General features: G+C 39.6%; 1 protein-coding gene across 1 annotated transcript in view; it reads right to left on the minus strand.

Moving 5' to 3' along the window:
* grk3 (G protein-coupled receptor kinase 3) overlaps positions 1–15,488 on the minus strand; it is a gene marked incomplete at its 3' end in the record, with an annotated part of 72,329 nt that overhangs the window by 39,349 nt on the left and 17,492 nt on the right. The window contains 1 exon segment of the mRNA XM_034148958.1: positions 11,933–12,009. Coding sequence (XP_034004849.1) covers positions 11,933–12,009 — 77 coding nt within the window.

Consider the following 15,488-nt stretch of genomic DNA (forward strand, 5'->3'; position numbering starts at 1 on the left):
TCCAAAGGAAACAAAGTCAGTAAATCACATCACAGAACTGGCTCTGATTGAGAAGTCATGTACTTATTTTTTTAAAGTATTCAAGGTGAAGTGGTGGCCAGTTGGCCGGCTAAATTTAGAGCGTACAGAATGTGAATTATATAATGGCCATTCTGCCAGACCCTGGTTTTTTTGTCTGGCTTTTCAAAAAGACCGGCCATGTAAATGATGTTTGGAAAAAAGTGGATCCTACTTGTATTAAGATTTAAAAAAGACACTAACCCCTTTTAAGGATTTAGAGTTCATGGCAACGTGAAAGACTTCAGAGGAGGCTCTTCCAGGGCATATATAAATAAAGTCAACACTAAAGGAAACAGCAGAAGAAGACAGACAGGAAGTAAACACTAAAGGGAACATCAGAAGAAGACAGAGGAGGAAGTAAACACTAAAGGGAACAGATGGGAAGTAAACACTAAAGGGAACATCAGAAGAAGACAGACAGGAAGTAAACACTAAAGGGAACATCAGAAGAAGACAGACAGGAAGTAAACACTAAAGGGGAGAGCAGAAGAAGACAGAGGAGGAAGTAAACACTAAAGGGAACAGCAGAAGAAGACAGGAGGAAGTAAACACTAAAGGGAACAGCAGAAGAAGACAGACAGGAAGTAAACACTAAAGGGAACAGTAGAAGAAGAAAGATGGGAAGTAAACACTAAAGGGAACAGCAGAAGAAGACAGATAGGAAGTAAACACTAAAGGGAACAGCAGAAGAAGACAGAGGAGGAAGTAAACACTAAAGGGAACAGCAGAAGAAGACAGACAGGAAGTAAACACTAAAGGGAACAGCAGAAGAAGACAGACAGACAGGAAGTAAACACTAAAGGGAACAGTAGAAGAAGACAGACAGGAAGTAAACACTAAAGGGAACAGCAGAAGAAGAAAGATGGGAAGTAAACACTAAAGGGAACAGCAGAAGAAGACAGACAGAAAGTAAACACTAAAGGGAACAGTAGAAGAAGACAGACAGGAAGTAAACACTAAAGGGGAGAGCAGAAGAAGACAGAGGAGGAAGTAAACACTAAAGGGAACAGCAGAAGAAGAAAGATGGGAAGTAAACACTAAAGGGAACAGTAGAAGAAGAAAGATGGGAAGTCAACACTAAAGGGAACAGACAGGAAGTAAACACTAAAGGGAACAGCAGAAGAAGACAGACAGGAAGTAAACACTACAGGGAACAGCAGAAGAAGACAGACAGGATTATCCCGTACTTATTGAAATATAACTCACAAATAAGTCGATTTCTGATCAAATCCATATCGTCCAATCCTACTCTCTCCCTCCTTTGTCCGACATATTCTAATCGAACTCTCCTCCTCGTTAACGTATTCAAAAGTACATTTTATTGTTGCTCTCCTCGCTAAATAACGCTCTATTTCCCACTGCATCTGCGCCCTGCAGGTAAAACATTCCTGCAGCTCTGCAGTGATTTCTCTCTGACCTTGGTTGTCATGACAGTCTCTTCGTGCTCAAGGACAAAACATTAGTGTTAAGAGTGCCGAATTCAAAAGCAAACTCAAAAGCAGCACGGCTTTATGAAACTGATAAATCACCGTCCAACTCTGAGGCTGAAACTCAGAGAGTCGAACACAGACATGTTTCACGAAAACACCAGGAGAGGATTTATTGTGAAGAAGATCCAATGCACCTGGGACGATGTATCCTTGTTCATATCCATATATGTCCACACTTTGTGCCAGAATTACTTTACATATGTTGGGTATAGCACAATCAGTTATGTTTCTAGGGGAAGAAATGGAGGTTGGAGTGTTGAGTAGTCACATTTTTGACCTAAACATCAAGCCAAATGAAGCCAGAGACAGTTCAATAAAACAGCTTTGTTGAAGCATGACTGTTTCGTCTGTATCAAAAGCAATTCTGCAGCATTAAGACTCAGTTGAAGGGCTTAACAATTATGGAGGCAGGCTGATTATTAAAGCGTGAATGACTCTTTGTTGTGACAGGACAGATTATCTTGGAGAATGTTATGCAAATGAAACGCCTTCTATTAAATGAAATGTGTTTTCAGGCGAGGGTCTGTCTCTAAAGATGATGTTGAGATTCCTTACTTTGACGGTAATCTTAAACATTTCAATCAATACCGTATTTGAAGCTTGTTGGTTGTTGCTATAAATTGTTCATAAAGCAACAGGTGGTTTTAGTAACTGTTTGATTTGTTGAAAACGTAACATGGATTCCTCTCTGGTGACACGCTGTTGGACAGCTATCTCTTCTCTCATGCAAAACCAAATATTTGCCAGTCAAATGCATTCAGCACATGAGCTTTTTTTATCCAGCCTTGTACTATTTCTCCGTACGGTTCCGACCAATGAAAACACTCAGTTAATAAGCCATGCACGAAGAGCATTATGGCACAGAGGGATTTAAAACGTAGATGTTTTCACACCACTGAGTGTTTCAGGTAAAACATGTGGGCTGTAATTAGAGTTCAGATTGTGTGGGATGGCTTTTATGCAAGTGCGCTGACCTGTAGTGTAAAACTATTTGTATGTATGGTAAATGTATTACGTTTATATAGTGATTTCTACTCTTCGCAAGCATTCACAACTCACACAAGCTGCCACCTGCTCATCAGGAGAGAGTAACAGTCACACAGTAACACAGCGATGGTCAAAAGCATCAGGAGCAATGTGGGGTTCAGTAAGGAAGGTAAGCAAGGAAACTTCTGACATATTGAACTCAGGAACCAACCCCTTTGATTGGTGAATACCGCCCTATCAATAGGCGCTTTCACACACGAGTATTTTTCCCAGGAATATTTTCGATAGTTCCTGGGATTTTGCGTTCACACCAAAAAGATCTGGAACTAGAACTTTTTTTCGGGAACCTTTTCACCCCTTTATAGTCCCTGCTAGAGAGGTGGTACTTTCCTGGGGAGAAAAAGGTTCCAATTTCTGATTGGCTGGGGGAATTGCAAACCACGCCCCGTAAAACTCAGAAAAGTTTTGTGAAGCCGCCATTTTATTTGCTTGCATTAGCATTATTAGCATTAGCATTCACCCAGCGTACCAACGGAGAGAGACTAACTTATGGCAACACAAAATAAAACATGGGAGCGGTGGAGATGAGGAGGTGTCAGCGTTCTGGCGATTTACTCGGAAGTCCCAACTCCGGGGACTTCGGGTGGCAGTATACGCCGTGAAGTGGTTTGCGGCCTGCCAGTAAACCCAAAGCAGAAGAAGAAGAAGTGACGTCAGCGGATTCATTTGCGTAATCCTTCCTCTGGGACGCGATCTCCTAGATATTTCAGGAACTAAGGTCCGGGAACTATTCCTGGGAAAAGTACTTGGTGTGAAAGCGCCTATTGGCTAAGCCTCCGCCTTTATATCGTTTGCTCTGTTGTCCGTCTCATGTTATGCTCCAACACTTTAAAACCCAAGCTCTCTTGTTCTATTGCCCATTGCTGGTTAAAGTGAAGAGGGTTATCCTATAGATGTAAAAAATATAATTAGATCAGCTTTGGATAGCGTTCATTCCTGTGGAAATTGCTAGAAGGCATCAATTAAAACTCTTCAGTACAAAAATACCCAGATTGTCTGCATTCATTGGCCCGTCGAGCATGCACACTTTTCCCTTAGAGCCCGCCTCATTATGAAACCCCCGCGTCCCAGATGCTATTTAACATCTGGTCTCAACTTAGCCCAACAAACAGAGGAAGAGAAATACCTCTGAATTCAGCTATTAGCTAACTTTCCAGATCTAGTGATTCAAATAAGGGCTTTTTAAGTATTCACACTGGGAAGTTGGTTTGCATGAAAACACATTAAAGCCTGGTTTATAGACTTCTTATTCCCAATGCAAATCAATGGAAAAGAGTATTTTTAAGCCCCTTGTCCTCATGTGACTGACACAGAAGTTACAGTACCACTAGATGGCAGTGGCACTAATTGAGTGCTTAGGTTCACTGACGCTATTTAACGCCAGGTCTCAACTTAGCTTCACAAACAGAGGAGGGAAAATACCTCTGAATTCAGCTATTAGCTAACTTTACAACCAATAGAGTATTCAGACTGGAACGTTGGTTTGCATCAAAACACATGATAGCCTGGTTTATAGACTTCTTATTCCCAATGTATGTCAATGAAAAAAGGTAGTTTTTGGGCCCCTTGTCCTCATGTGACTGACACAGAAGTTATAGTACCACTGAGACGCACTTATTGGATGCGTAGGTTCACTTAAGGTGACCCAGCTTAGCTTTTCATTCAGTAACTAGCTGCTGCAGTAAATGTTGGGGAAACACTGCAGTGTGCATGTAAACACTGTCAGTGATGGGGGAGAGATCCTGCTGAAAGGTCAGGGCAAAATCATCTAAATCCTGGTTTATACGAGACAGAATAAAGTGCTCTGCTCTCCGTAACAAAGCGTCCACATTAGAGGACCTTTATTCAGCGGGGGACAGTTAATCACCTGGAATGTAAAATGTCCCAGAAGCACTTTGGCCTGGTATCAAGTGTTTGCTGTGAGTCGAGCTAACGAAGCTAATGAGAGCCGGACTAATGACCTGAAACAGAGGAAGGAGAGAGAGAGAGAGACAGATCTGAGAGGATAAGCAGGGCAGCATGTCATCTCAATAAACCTCACCCAGGAAGCATACGAGCAGAAACGTCCAAAAATCACGGGTTCCAGGTTGACGGATATGAAGATTTTAACACTTTTGAAAGACCTGAGACTCTTTTATTTTAGACTTTAATATGCTAGACTGGTCAGTGGAGAGAAACATTAGATATAACAGTGATCAATAGAATAATCCCCACTAGAAAAAGCTTTAATCAGGATGTTAACGTGGTCATTTCTGGGATTATGAGGTGAAATGTTGATTTGTTTTTGGGTTCATTTCACAAATGACATTATACTGAAGGAAAGACAGTCAGTTTATAGTTCAAATTTAACCATTTTCAATATTTGTTGTTATTGAAATAAACCACATAGTACACTACCACCAGAAAAATGATTCAGCTCCTGATTTAAAAAAGTACTGAACAGTTTATTTAGCTTGTATATTTAGAATTAGATTCCAGTTTTGTCTGCGTAGGACTGATTCAGACGTGTGTGTTTGAAACACTTCCAATAACGCTGGAGCCAAAGTCCAAATGTCAACAATTATTGAATAAAAGATTAAGATTAACATTTCCAAAATTGTGAAATATTCGGCTTTAATCAATGTCTGCTGGTATTTAGCTTTTTCAAAAAACAAAATGTCCACTGCAGGGAGCAGCAGCTTTCTAACAGCACGGACAAATTACATTTACAGAACCACAATAACACAAAATCATTAAAGTGGACCTATCATGCTATATTTGAATAATATAGTGTAGGACCATACCTATATAAGGCATATTTATACTTTTTTTTTTTTCAAAATACCAAACAGATCATGCATTTTAGCCATGCCTCATTTTGCTCAATTTGACAATTTTTTAGCTCTGTTTTAGCAAGGGCAGATTCAGTGAGAACAGCACCACCTACTGGCCTGGCATATGTACTACAGCGTCTCCAGCGCTTTAGAATGGCAATGGCCGTGGCTGTCTAAAGTCTAAAATTAGTCTCAATAATCGCAATAACTTATTATTTAAGCCTTACTAATAGTCATGTGCCCAAAAACTAATCGCCAATGTGTTCGTGCAGCCCTGGATATGACAAAGTGAGACTCAATGTATTTCAGCACCCGTTTGTGTGTCTATGCAGCTGTCTGATGATCATATGGAGTCTTTCTAATGTCCCGAATCATATCACAAGTCTAATTAGTTATTATTTACTAATCGTGACGCTTTACTAACAGTCATGTGCACAGACTAAGAGCAGAATTCAGAAGTCAGATGTGCCGACAGTGAACTCAAAGTGAGTTTTATTGCAATAGACTCGTGCAGTTTGAGTTGTAGTTAGAGCAATATTTGGTAAAGGCGAAATATCTGAAAGTATCCGTCAAAATAATCCGTTATTTTTTCACGCAGCCCTGGATATAACAATTTACTTTTGCATATGTTTCTATGCAGCTGTCTGATGATCATATGGAGTCTTTCTAATGTCACGAATCATATCACAAGTCTAAAATGAGTTATTTACTAATCATGCAGGCGTACTCACACTAAGAGCAGAATAGAGGAAGTCAGAAAGGGGACAGATATCACCTGACAAGTGTTAAAAAAATGTTTTAAATGGTTGGGTTTTAAACTGGTTTCCATTAAGCATGGATGCAGGTTAATCACAATTCTAGTTTCAGTGCAATAGACTCGTGCAGTTTGAGTCGTAGTAAGTGCAATATTGGCAATTAGTTATTATTTACTAATCGTGCCGCCTTACTAACAGTCATGTGCGCACACTGAGAGCAGAATAGAGGAAGTCAGATGTGCTGATAGTGAACTCAGAGCGGTGCGTAGCTGCAGACGAAGGGAAGCAGCAGAATTAACGCAGAGTCTTTCCACGGGGGAGAAGCTGGACGGTGAGTAAAGATTCAGAAGTCCCTCGGTACCTCCCCTGCTACGACACAAATATACTGGCTGAGAGCCGACAGACCGCAGTGGAAACACAGCAGAAGAGGAGGAAGCAGGAAACACGACAACAACGAGAGATGGAAGAAGTACACACATCCTTTACTCAAGTAGAAGTACAGATACTCGTGTTTAAAAATACTCTGGTGAAAGTAGAAGTACTGACTAAACTTCTTTACTCAAGTGAAAGTAAAGAGGCTTTGAAATGTACTTTAAATAGTCTCCATGCTTATATTTGTATTGTATAAAGGACATACTCCACACATATGGAGACAGTTAAGCATGTGTCCAAAATATTTTTAAATGTTTTTACAGAACAAGGCCATGGAATTTCAGATTGAGAAATATCCTTGTGTACATACCCAAAACCCCACCCGAGGGTTAAAGTGAAACACAGGTGATGTTATTGAGCCGTTGCATGATAGTGTGTCCTTCACACACAGTGTAAAGTTGTTAGTGCTTAGTTAAGGCCGTGTGTCATCATCCTGTGTGACGGTGAAACTGAACGCCTCACTAATTGAGTTCGCTGCTCCTCATTAGACGTTCACTCAAGAATCCGGGTTGCGACACATTGACGCTCGAAAAGATAATCCAAGGGCCGTCAAACACGAGACACTGAGGACGAGCTGAGGATCAAACTAAAGACAACAGCAGGACGTTTGACTGATTAGCACCAGAGAGGGCAAGAGTACACGCATCCTTTACTCAAGTAGAAGTACTCGTGTTTAAAAATACTCTGGTGAAAGTAGAAGTACTGACTAAACTTCTTTACTCAAGTCAAAGTAAAGAGGCTTTGAAATGTACTTCAGTAAAAAGTACCCATAACTAGCAGCTGTTTTAAAGAGTACCTGACCTCCCTTTATATTAATAGAACAATAATGTCATTGTTAGCTAATGAATGTTTCCATGCTGAACAACGGCAACATGACAACGTTTTCATTGGTCCCTCTTCTTTAGAGAAGACCAGGAAATGATGGATACACGGATCGTGTTCAAATCAATAGGCACGCAATGACTCTAAATAATAATGATCACGCCACCAAACACACATTCAAACTAAAGGAACCAGCCTGTTTGGGAAATGTGAGAAGTAGAAAGTACAGGTATTTGGGTTCAACATGTAAGAAGTAGAAAGTACAGGTATTTGTGTTCAAAATGTAAGAAGTAGAAAGTACAGGTATTTGTGTTCAACATGTGAGAAGTAGAAAGTACAGGTATTTGTGTTCAACATGTAAGAAGTAGAAAGTACAGGTATTTGAGTTCAACATGTAAGAAGTAGAAAGTACAGGTATTTGAGTTCAACATGTAAGAAGTAGAAAGTACAGGTATTTGGGTTCAACATGTAAGAAGTAGAAAGTACAGGTATTTGAGTTCAACATGTAAGAAGTAGAAAGTACAGGTATTTGGGTTCAACATGTAAGAAGTAGAAAGTACAGGTATTTGTGTTCAACATGTAAGAAGTAGAAAGTACAGGTATTTGGGTTCAACATGTAAGAAGTAGAAAGTACAGGTATTTGTGTTCAACATGTAAGAAGTAGAAAGTCATCGTAAAATAAGTAGTGGAGAAAAGTACTGATACCGATACTTAAGTACATTACATGTCATTTGACCAAGTACAGTAACGAAGTATTTGTACTCCCCTACTTCCCACCTCTCACACAAACAAGAACTCTGCAGAGTCCACAGGTTGTTCTGCTGCAGAAAGAGATTTGTGAGACCGCACCGATGCTCGTAAAAACGCCTCAGAAACAACAAGAGAAGCTTTTTTATAAAGGCCCTATCAATTGTATCAAGACAAAATGGGGACAAGTGCAATATCTAAATAACAGGAAGTGCTATGTGGTTAAAGGTTAAACATATGTGAAAGAAAGAATGACGTACGGTTGAGCTGCTCGGCTGTTTGTTTGGTACAGATGCTCAAAGTACTGTTCAAAGATAGCGTGAATAATGAAGCAAACATGAATATTTCATCATCAATCTTTGTTAACCCTGTCGAAATAATCCCAATTAGACCTTTTTTTCAAAGCCATCAGCCCTTACAACTTTTGATCAATTGTAAATCCACCATCAAATATTCATCATAAACGTTGAAAATAACAAGAAATGTAATTAAATGTGTATTTTTTATGCAGAGAAAGCAGAAACATAGCATTTGAGATGAATATGAATAGATTTCATGTAGCTGAGACATCAGAGAAAAAGCTATATCTACATTTAACTACAAAGGAACACGGCTAGCTCGTGACTGTTGAGCAATGTATATACTGCACATATATATAATGCACATTTATGCATGTACTACATTCCTGTTTACTGGTTCTACAGCAGTATATTATTCCATTTTTTACATTCAAATTAGGGCTGTGCGATTATGGCAAAAATCATAATCACGATTATTTTGGTCAATAATTGATATCACGATTATTAAATACGATTATTCATTGACTTTGTTTAAAAGTTCAATAAATGGATTTTTTCAAATACAAATAATAATTTGAACAGTATCTTTTTAACTGTTGATTTCCCTGAACGTATAATTCAACTGAAAAACCAATACAAAAATGAATTAAATAAATGATGCATTTATATTTACATTTAAATAAATAATATCAAATAATAATAAATACCAATAAACAAGATCAACAAATATTTTGGAGCGCACTTCAACAAGCTACTAAACATATATAAATATGATAAATAAAAATACATTAGATCAGCGGTTTTCAAAGTGTGAGGCGCGCCTCCCCTGGGGGGCGCCAGAGAGCTTCAGGGGAGGCGCAGCGTGAGAAAAAAATAAAGAGAAACAATGAAATCTAGCTCGTTAACTTCAGCTAACTTTATGCGAGCGGCAACATGGATCGATTTTTAGTGAAGTTACCTAAAGTGAGAGAGGAGACAGCGTCTGGCCACCCCAGTTGGCAGCTTTGTTTTGAAATAAAAGTTGTGGCTCATCGGACATTTATCAGAGAAAATCCCTGATGTCCGAGTGCAAGTGAATGCAGCACAAGACGCGAGCCTTGTAACCCTGGCGCGAGCGAGGAAATGTGATTGGCGGCGATTTCATTTGAACGGGCGGCAGAAAACGAGAAGCATTCGGACCCAAGTACACGGAAGGAATAAGGTATTTGCGGTCTACAATGACAGAGAAGAGACTGTCAAGTTTGGCTGTGCTCAGCATTGAATCAAAACGCACTAAAGCTTTGGATGTTAATACGTTTGTGAGGCGTTTTGCTGAACAAGATGGTAATCGCCGCATTCAGCTGTAATAGGCATGCCAACTTGATGCTCTGCTCACGGATGACTCGAGCATTAAAAACTGTTAAGATGATGACCTTACGTGTGTACATATATTTTTTTCTTTGTGGGGCTCTGCCCTGAGAAAGTCAAATAAGATGGTGTGTAAAACTACACTGCCCAGACAAAAATAAGTAACCACTTTGATTTAACTAGGCCAGTAGGTAAGGGCATTCCACTGGATAATAATACCCCTGCATTATAGCAACAACAATAATAATAATAATAATAATAGCAATAATAATTGGGAGGGGGGGCGCGGCTGTTCTTATATTCTCTGAGGGGAGGCTCACCTTCCCACACTTTGAAAACCCCTGCATTAGATCAAATATGTTGCACGGTCACAACCTAGCAAAGCAAAATAATCGTTTTTTTCGATTATGTTGTTTTCGTAATTGTGGCAGGCCAAAATCGTAATTGCGATTAAAATACGATTAATTGCACAGCCCTAATTCAAATGTTTAATTGCATGATGTTCCTATCCAATAAGTCCAATGTTTACACATGAGCTTCCTTGTAATTGACGATGAATAGCCTAATCTTGATCTGAGAAGTGACCGTTGTCAGAGAGCTAACGGCGGCTAACCGTGAAGCAGGCAGCAGGCAGGTTTCCTTTTGGAGAGTTATTTATGGTTTAATGTTAATTAGCTGCAGCTGATATAATCTGCCGCTGGCCATGATCGACTTTCAAACCGGAGAGAAGCAACGGTCAAGTGTCGGAAAAGATGCTCGTCACCTGAACGTTCTGCACACGGCCTATAAAGCTAAACCACACGCACTCATGCTAGCATCTCCGGGAGAAAACACAGAACTGCTCACATCCAGGTATTTAGAGAAAGTCAACGGTCAAAATAAGTGTGATTGGTCATGATGTGCACAAACAGGGGATTTGACCCCTGTAATAACACAGAAATAATCATAAGAGCTGAGAACAAGGACACAGGACTATTGTGTAAATACATTTGTGTAAAAACAGGACGATATCGGAGTCTAAAAGCACCAATGGACATCAAGATAATATCCATAACATGTCAAAATGTGGACATGTTGAGGTTAAATAAATAACCAACATTCATCCTGAAGGGAACATGAATGCCTGGAGCTAATTGCATGGAAACTCATCCAAAAGTGTGATGAATTCTCTTACTAAAAAAACACACTTGACAACCTGTTAGTGCTAGAGGAAAAGGGTGAGAAAAGGGTTCAGAGGGGGACCGAAGTCAGCAGGATTCATCCTCTGGGGATCATGAATGCCTGGAGCAAATGCAAGGAAACTCATCCAAAAGTTGTTGAATTATATGACTAAAAGACACACTTGACAACTTCATTATGTTGCTTGAGGAAAAGGGTTAGAAAAGGGTCACCAAAGACAGAAGGATTCATCCTCTGGGGAACACGAATTCCTGAAGAAAACTGCAAGGCAACTTATCCAAAATTATTGTTTAATTATCTTACTCAGAAGCACAATTGTCAGCCTGTTAGTGCTAGAGTAAGAAAGGGTGAGAAAAGGGTTCAGAGGGGGACCAAAGACCGAAGGATTCATCCTCTGGGGATCATGAATGTCTACAGAAAGTGCATGGAAACTCTGCCAGTAGTGGTTGAATTACTCAAAAACAAAACCCACACATGTCAACCCCCTGGTGCTACAGGAAACGTCAGAGGGTCACCAAAGTCACTAGGATTCATCCTCTGGGGATCATGAATGCCTAAATCAAATTGCATGGAAACTCATCCAAAAGTTGTTCAATTATCTTAATCAAAACCACACATGACAACTTCATCATGACACAAGAGGAAAAGTCAGAGGGTCCCCAAAGTCAGAGGGGTCTGGGGATCATGAATGTCGGCACGAAAATGAGTGCCAACCCATGAAGTAGATGTTGATATATATCAGTGTATTAAATACAAACTTTGAATAGACTAAATGTGTTATTAAGCTCTGAGAAGAAGCCGGTGGGACTTGAGAAAGTGGTCGCATGTCTTCAGCAGCTGAAACTGATTTGAACCATCATTTATTTTATTTGCTAATTCTATAACGAGGTCTTCAGGCTTCATTTGGTGTCCTTTAATGCAACAATAAAGCGGAGACTTACCAATTTTCTGGTTGAAGATCTTGTCGAACGTCAGCTCGTCTCTCTCCTCCAGGTACTTCTGCATCACACTGCGAATACTGTGAACACAGAGGAGAGAAAACGTGGATTAATGAACACATAATCTTCATATATAAGAGTCAGAATGTGTCCCACAGCGATGGAAGTTTACAGTGTTACACTATAAGTGGTATAGCAGGTAAGCAATAATAATAAAGAAAAGCACCACATAAGTCATAAGAATAAGTGAACAACCATAGCTAAGAAATGAGTAGCAGGCAGCAGTTTAAAAGAAGTGACGTAACTAACATATTAAAGAATTGAGAGCTTAACAAATGCCTGCTTTTACATAACGCACAGCTCAATTACAAATATGTTTACTATATTGCACATTGCAGGTTTATTGCAGATTAAGCGTCTTTGAGTTACGAGAAAAGCGCTATATAAGTGTCACGTATTATTATTGCAACCGTCTGAATCAGAATGAGGTTTATCAACAGGTAGGTTGAAACTAGGGCTGTGCGATTATGGCAAAAATCATAATCACAATTATTTTGGTCAATAATTGATATCACGATTATTAAAAACGATTATTCATTTACTTTGAAATCATCCATTTATTGAAAAAAAAAAATGTGAACAGTATGTTTTTAACAGTTGATTACCCTGAACTTTAAGTATAATTCAACTGAAAAACCAAAAAAAAAAAAAATTACATTTTATTTATTTTTTTAAATAAAAAAAAATTACATTTTATTTTTTTTTAAATAAAAATAATAATCGTTTTATTTCGATTACGTTGTTTTCGTAATCGTTGCAAGCCAAAATCGTAATCGAGATTAAAATATGATTAATTGCACAGCCCTAGTTGACACGTACGAGGAATTTGACTTGGTGTCGTGGTGGGGGGATGGTCGGAGGTTGAATGCAGTGTTGAACAGGTGGGTTTTGAGTGGCATAGAGTCTATGATGTGGCTGAGGTGAAGTGTGCTATAGTGTAATAAACAGCTGATCTGAGACATCCTCCTCCAGATCCCAGCCTTATTTTGGGACTCTCCCTGCCACCTGTCCCCTGAAACTGAACTGTGGGAAGAGAGGGACACATGGGAGGCAGCGGGGGGACCTGGAGAGAAACATGCTGCCCTGGGAACGGGTGTTAATGAGAGGAGAGCTGGGAGGATGAATCAATTAGCAACCCCCCCCCCCCCCCCACGGGCCCATTAACACCACAGCACCTCCTGCAGGGTTCACCTCCCGATGGTGCTAGTTGTGTCCCAGAAGCATCACAATCATGAAGAAGCTGCCACGATCACGTCCAAATAAAACGTTGAAGACTAGAGAAGCTCAGTGGACATTTTTTAAACGACAGCTAAAGACAACCCCCCCCCACTTTAAAGGTCCCCTATCATACTGTTCTTCATCAATATATCACAGGTCTCAGATATATACAGGAGAGAGAGAAATCATTAGTCCGGCAGTGGCTCAGTCGGTAGGGGCTTGGACTGTGAGCCGTAGGGTCGACGGTTCAAGTCCCCGAACAGACCTAAAATATGGAGTGTGGACTGCTACTTGGAGAGGTCCCAGTTCACCTCCTGGGCCCTGCCGTGGTGCCCTTGAGCAAGGCACCGGACAACCCCCCTTCCCCCCCCATTCCCATTGTTCCCTGGGCGCTGTACAATAGCTGCCCACTTCTCCTGGTGCTAGACTCCTGGTGCTAGACTCCTGGTGCTAGACTCCTGGTACTAGACTCCTGGTGCTAGACTCCTGGTGCTAGACTCCTGGTGCTAGACTCCTGGTACTAGACTCCTGGTACTAGACTCCTGGTGCTAGACTCCTGGTACTAGACTCCTGGTGCTAGACTCCTGGTGCTAGACTCCTGGTACTAGACTCCTGGTACTAGACTCCTGGTTCTAGACTCCTGGTTCTAGACTCCTGGTACTAGACTCCTGGTTCTAGACTCCTGGTACTAGGATGGGTTAAAAGCAGAGAACACTGTGTGTGCTATGTGCTCTGCATGTGAGACCATTACAGAGGGTTTCATCCCTCCCAAATCTATTCTATTCTATTATTTATTTGTATTTGTTATTATCACACCTTTGACCTCCTTGTGTCTCCTAACCTGTTGAAATGTTATATGTTGCTGCATGTATCTGTAAAGGTTTTAAAATCTGATCCGAGGGGAATTTCTTGTTTATTTTTAACTTGTAATGTCTGCGTTTTGAGCTGCACGTCATGTATGAAAAGTGCTATATAAATAAAGCTTTATTATTATTATAATTAGTGCAAGGACTCTGATGTCAATAAGTGTTATTTTTTGATGAATATGAATACAAATGGACCATTAGACATGTTCAGACACTGTGCCATTAACTCCCGTTAAAACACAAGAGGGGAAAACAATTGTTCTTTCCATTGACTTAGTTTTTAAAAAGTGACGTCATGTCATTTTGGCAGCTGGCAATCAAGAGAAACAAGCTTACGATGTTATGTAAAGCGCCTTTGAGCATTAGGAAAAGCGCTATAAAAATCCCAAGTGTTATTATTAAAAGCTTCAGGGTGTTTAAGCTCACCATCAACAGGGTACAGAAAACAGAACTAAGTTTCTATTAGTTTACCAATCTACCTAGCCTCAAGCAATGGATGCCTGTGGGATTATTATCTTTATAAATGTAGGCTAATATATAAAACAAGGAGGCATAATTTGACATACGATTGGTAGCATTCAAACTGTAGGTTTTGATACACCAAAGGGTCTTGTTTTTAGGTCAATACATATGTAAATGCTGCTTTACTACTACGTGTATTTATATCCAGCTACAGACGAGCAAAACAGGAAAAGCAAGTGTCACTTTTCTGACACACAGAAAAGCCAAATGAACCCGTTTATTTTAACTCAATGACACTGAAACTAGGGCTGTGCGATTATGGCAAAAATCATAATCACGATTATTTTGGTCAATAATTGATATCACGATTATTAAATACGATTATTCATTGACTTTAAAAAAACATCCATTTATTGAACTTTAAAACAAATACAAATAATCATTTGAACAGTATTTTTTTAACTGTTGATTACCCTGAACGTATAATTCAACTGAAAAACCAATACACAAATAAATGACATATTTAAATAAATAATATCAAAATAATAAATACCAATAAACAAGATCAACAAATATTTTGGAGCGCACTTCCACAAGCTATTAAACATATATAAATATGATAAATACAAATAAATGAGACCAAAATTAATTAGATCAAATATGTTGCACGGTCACAACCGAGCAAAGCAAAATAATAGTTTTTTTCGATTATGTTGTTTTCGTAATTGTGGCAGGCCAAAATCGTAATTGCGATTAAAATACGATTAATCGCACAGCCCTAACTGAAACTATGACTGGAACCTATAACTTGAACCTAAAAAACAACGAGTGATCCGACCAGTACTCCCAGTTGGTTTGCAGATTTGAATAAGAGCATAATTTGACATACGATTAGCCTTTGGTAGCATTCAAACTGTAGGCCATGATACACCAAAGTCAATTAACTCAATGAC

Source organism: Trematomus bernacchii, unplaced genomic scaffold (genome assembly GCF_902827165.1).
Source record: "Trematomus bernacchii unplaced genomic scaffold, fTreBer1.1, whole genome shotgun sequence".
Classification (NCBI taxonomy): domain Eukaryota; kingdom Metazoa; phylum Chordata; class Actinopteri; order Perciformes; family Nototheniidae; genus Trematomus; species Trematomus bernacchii.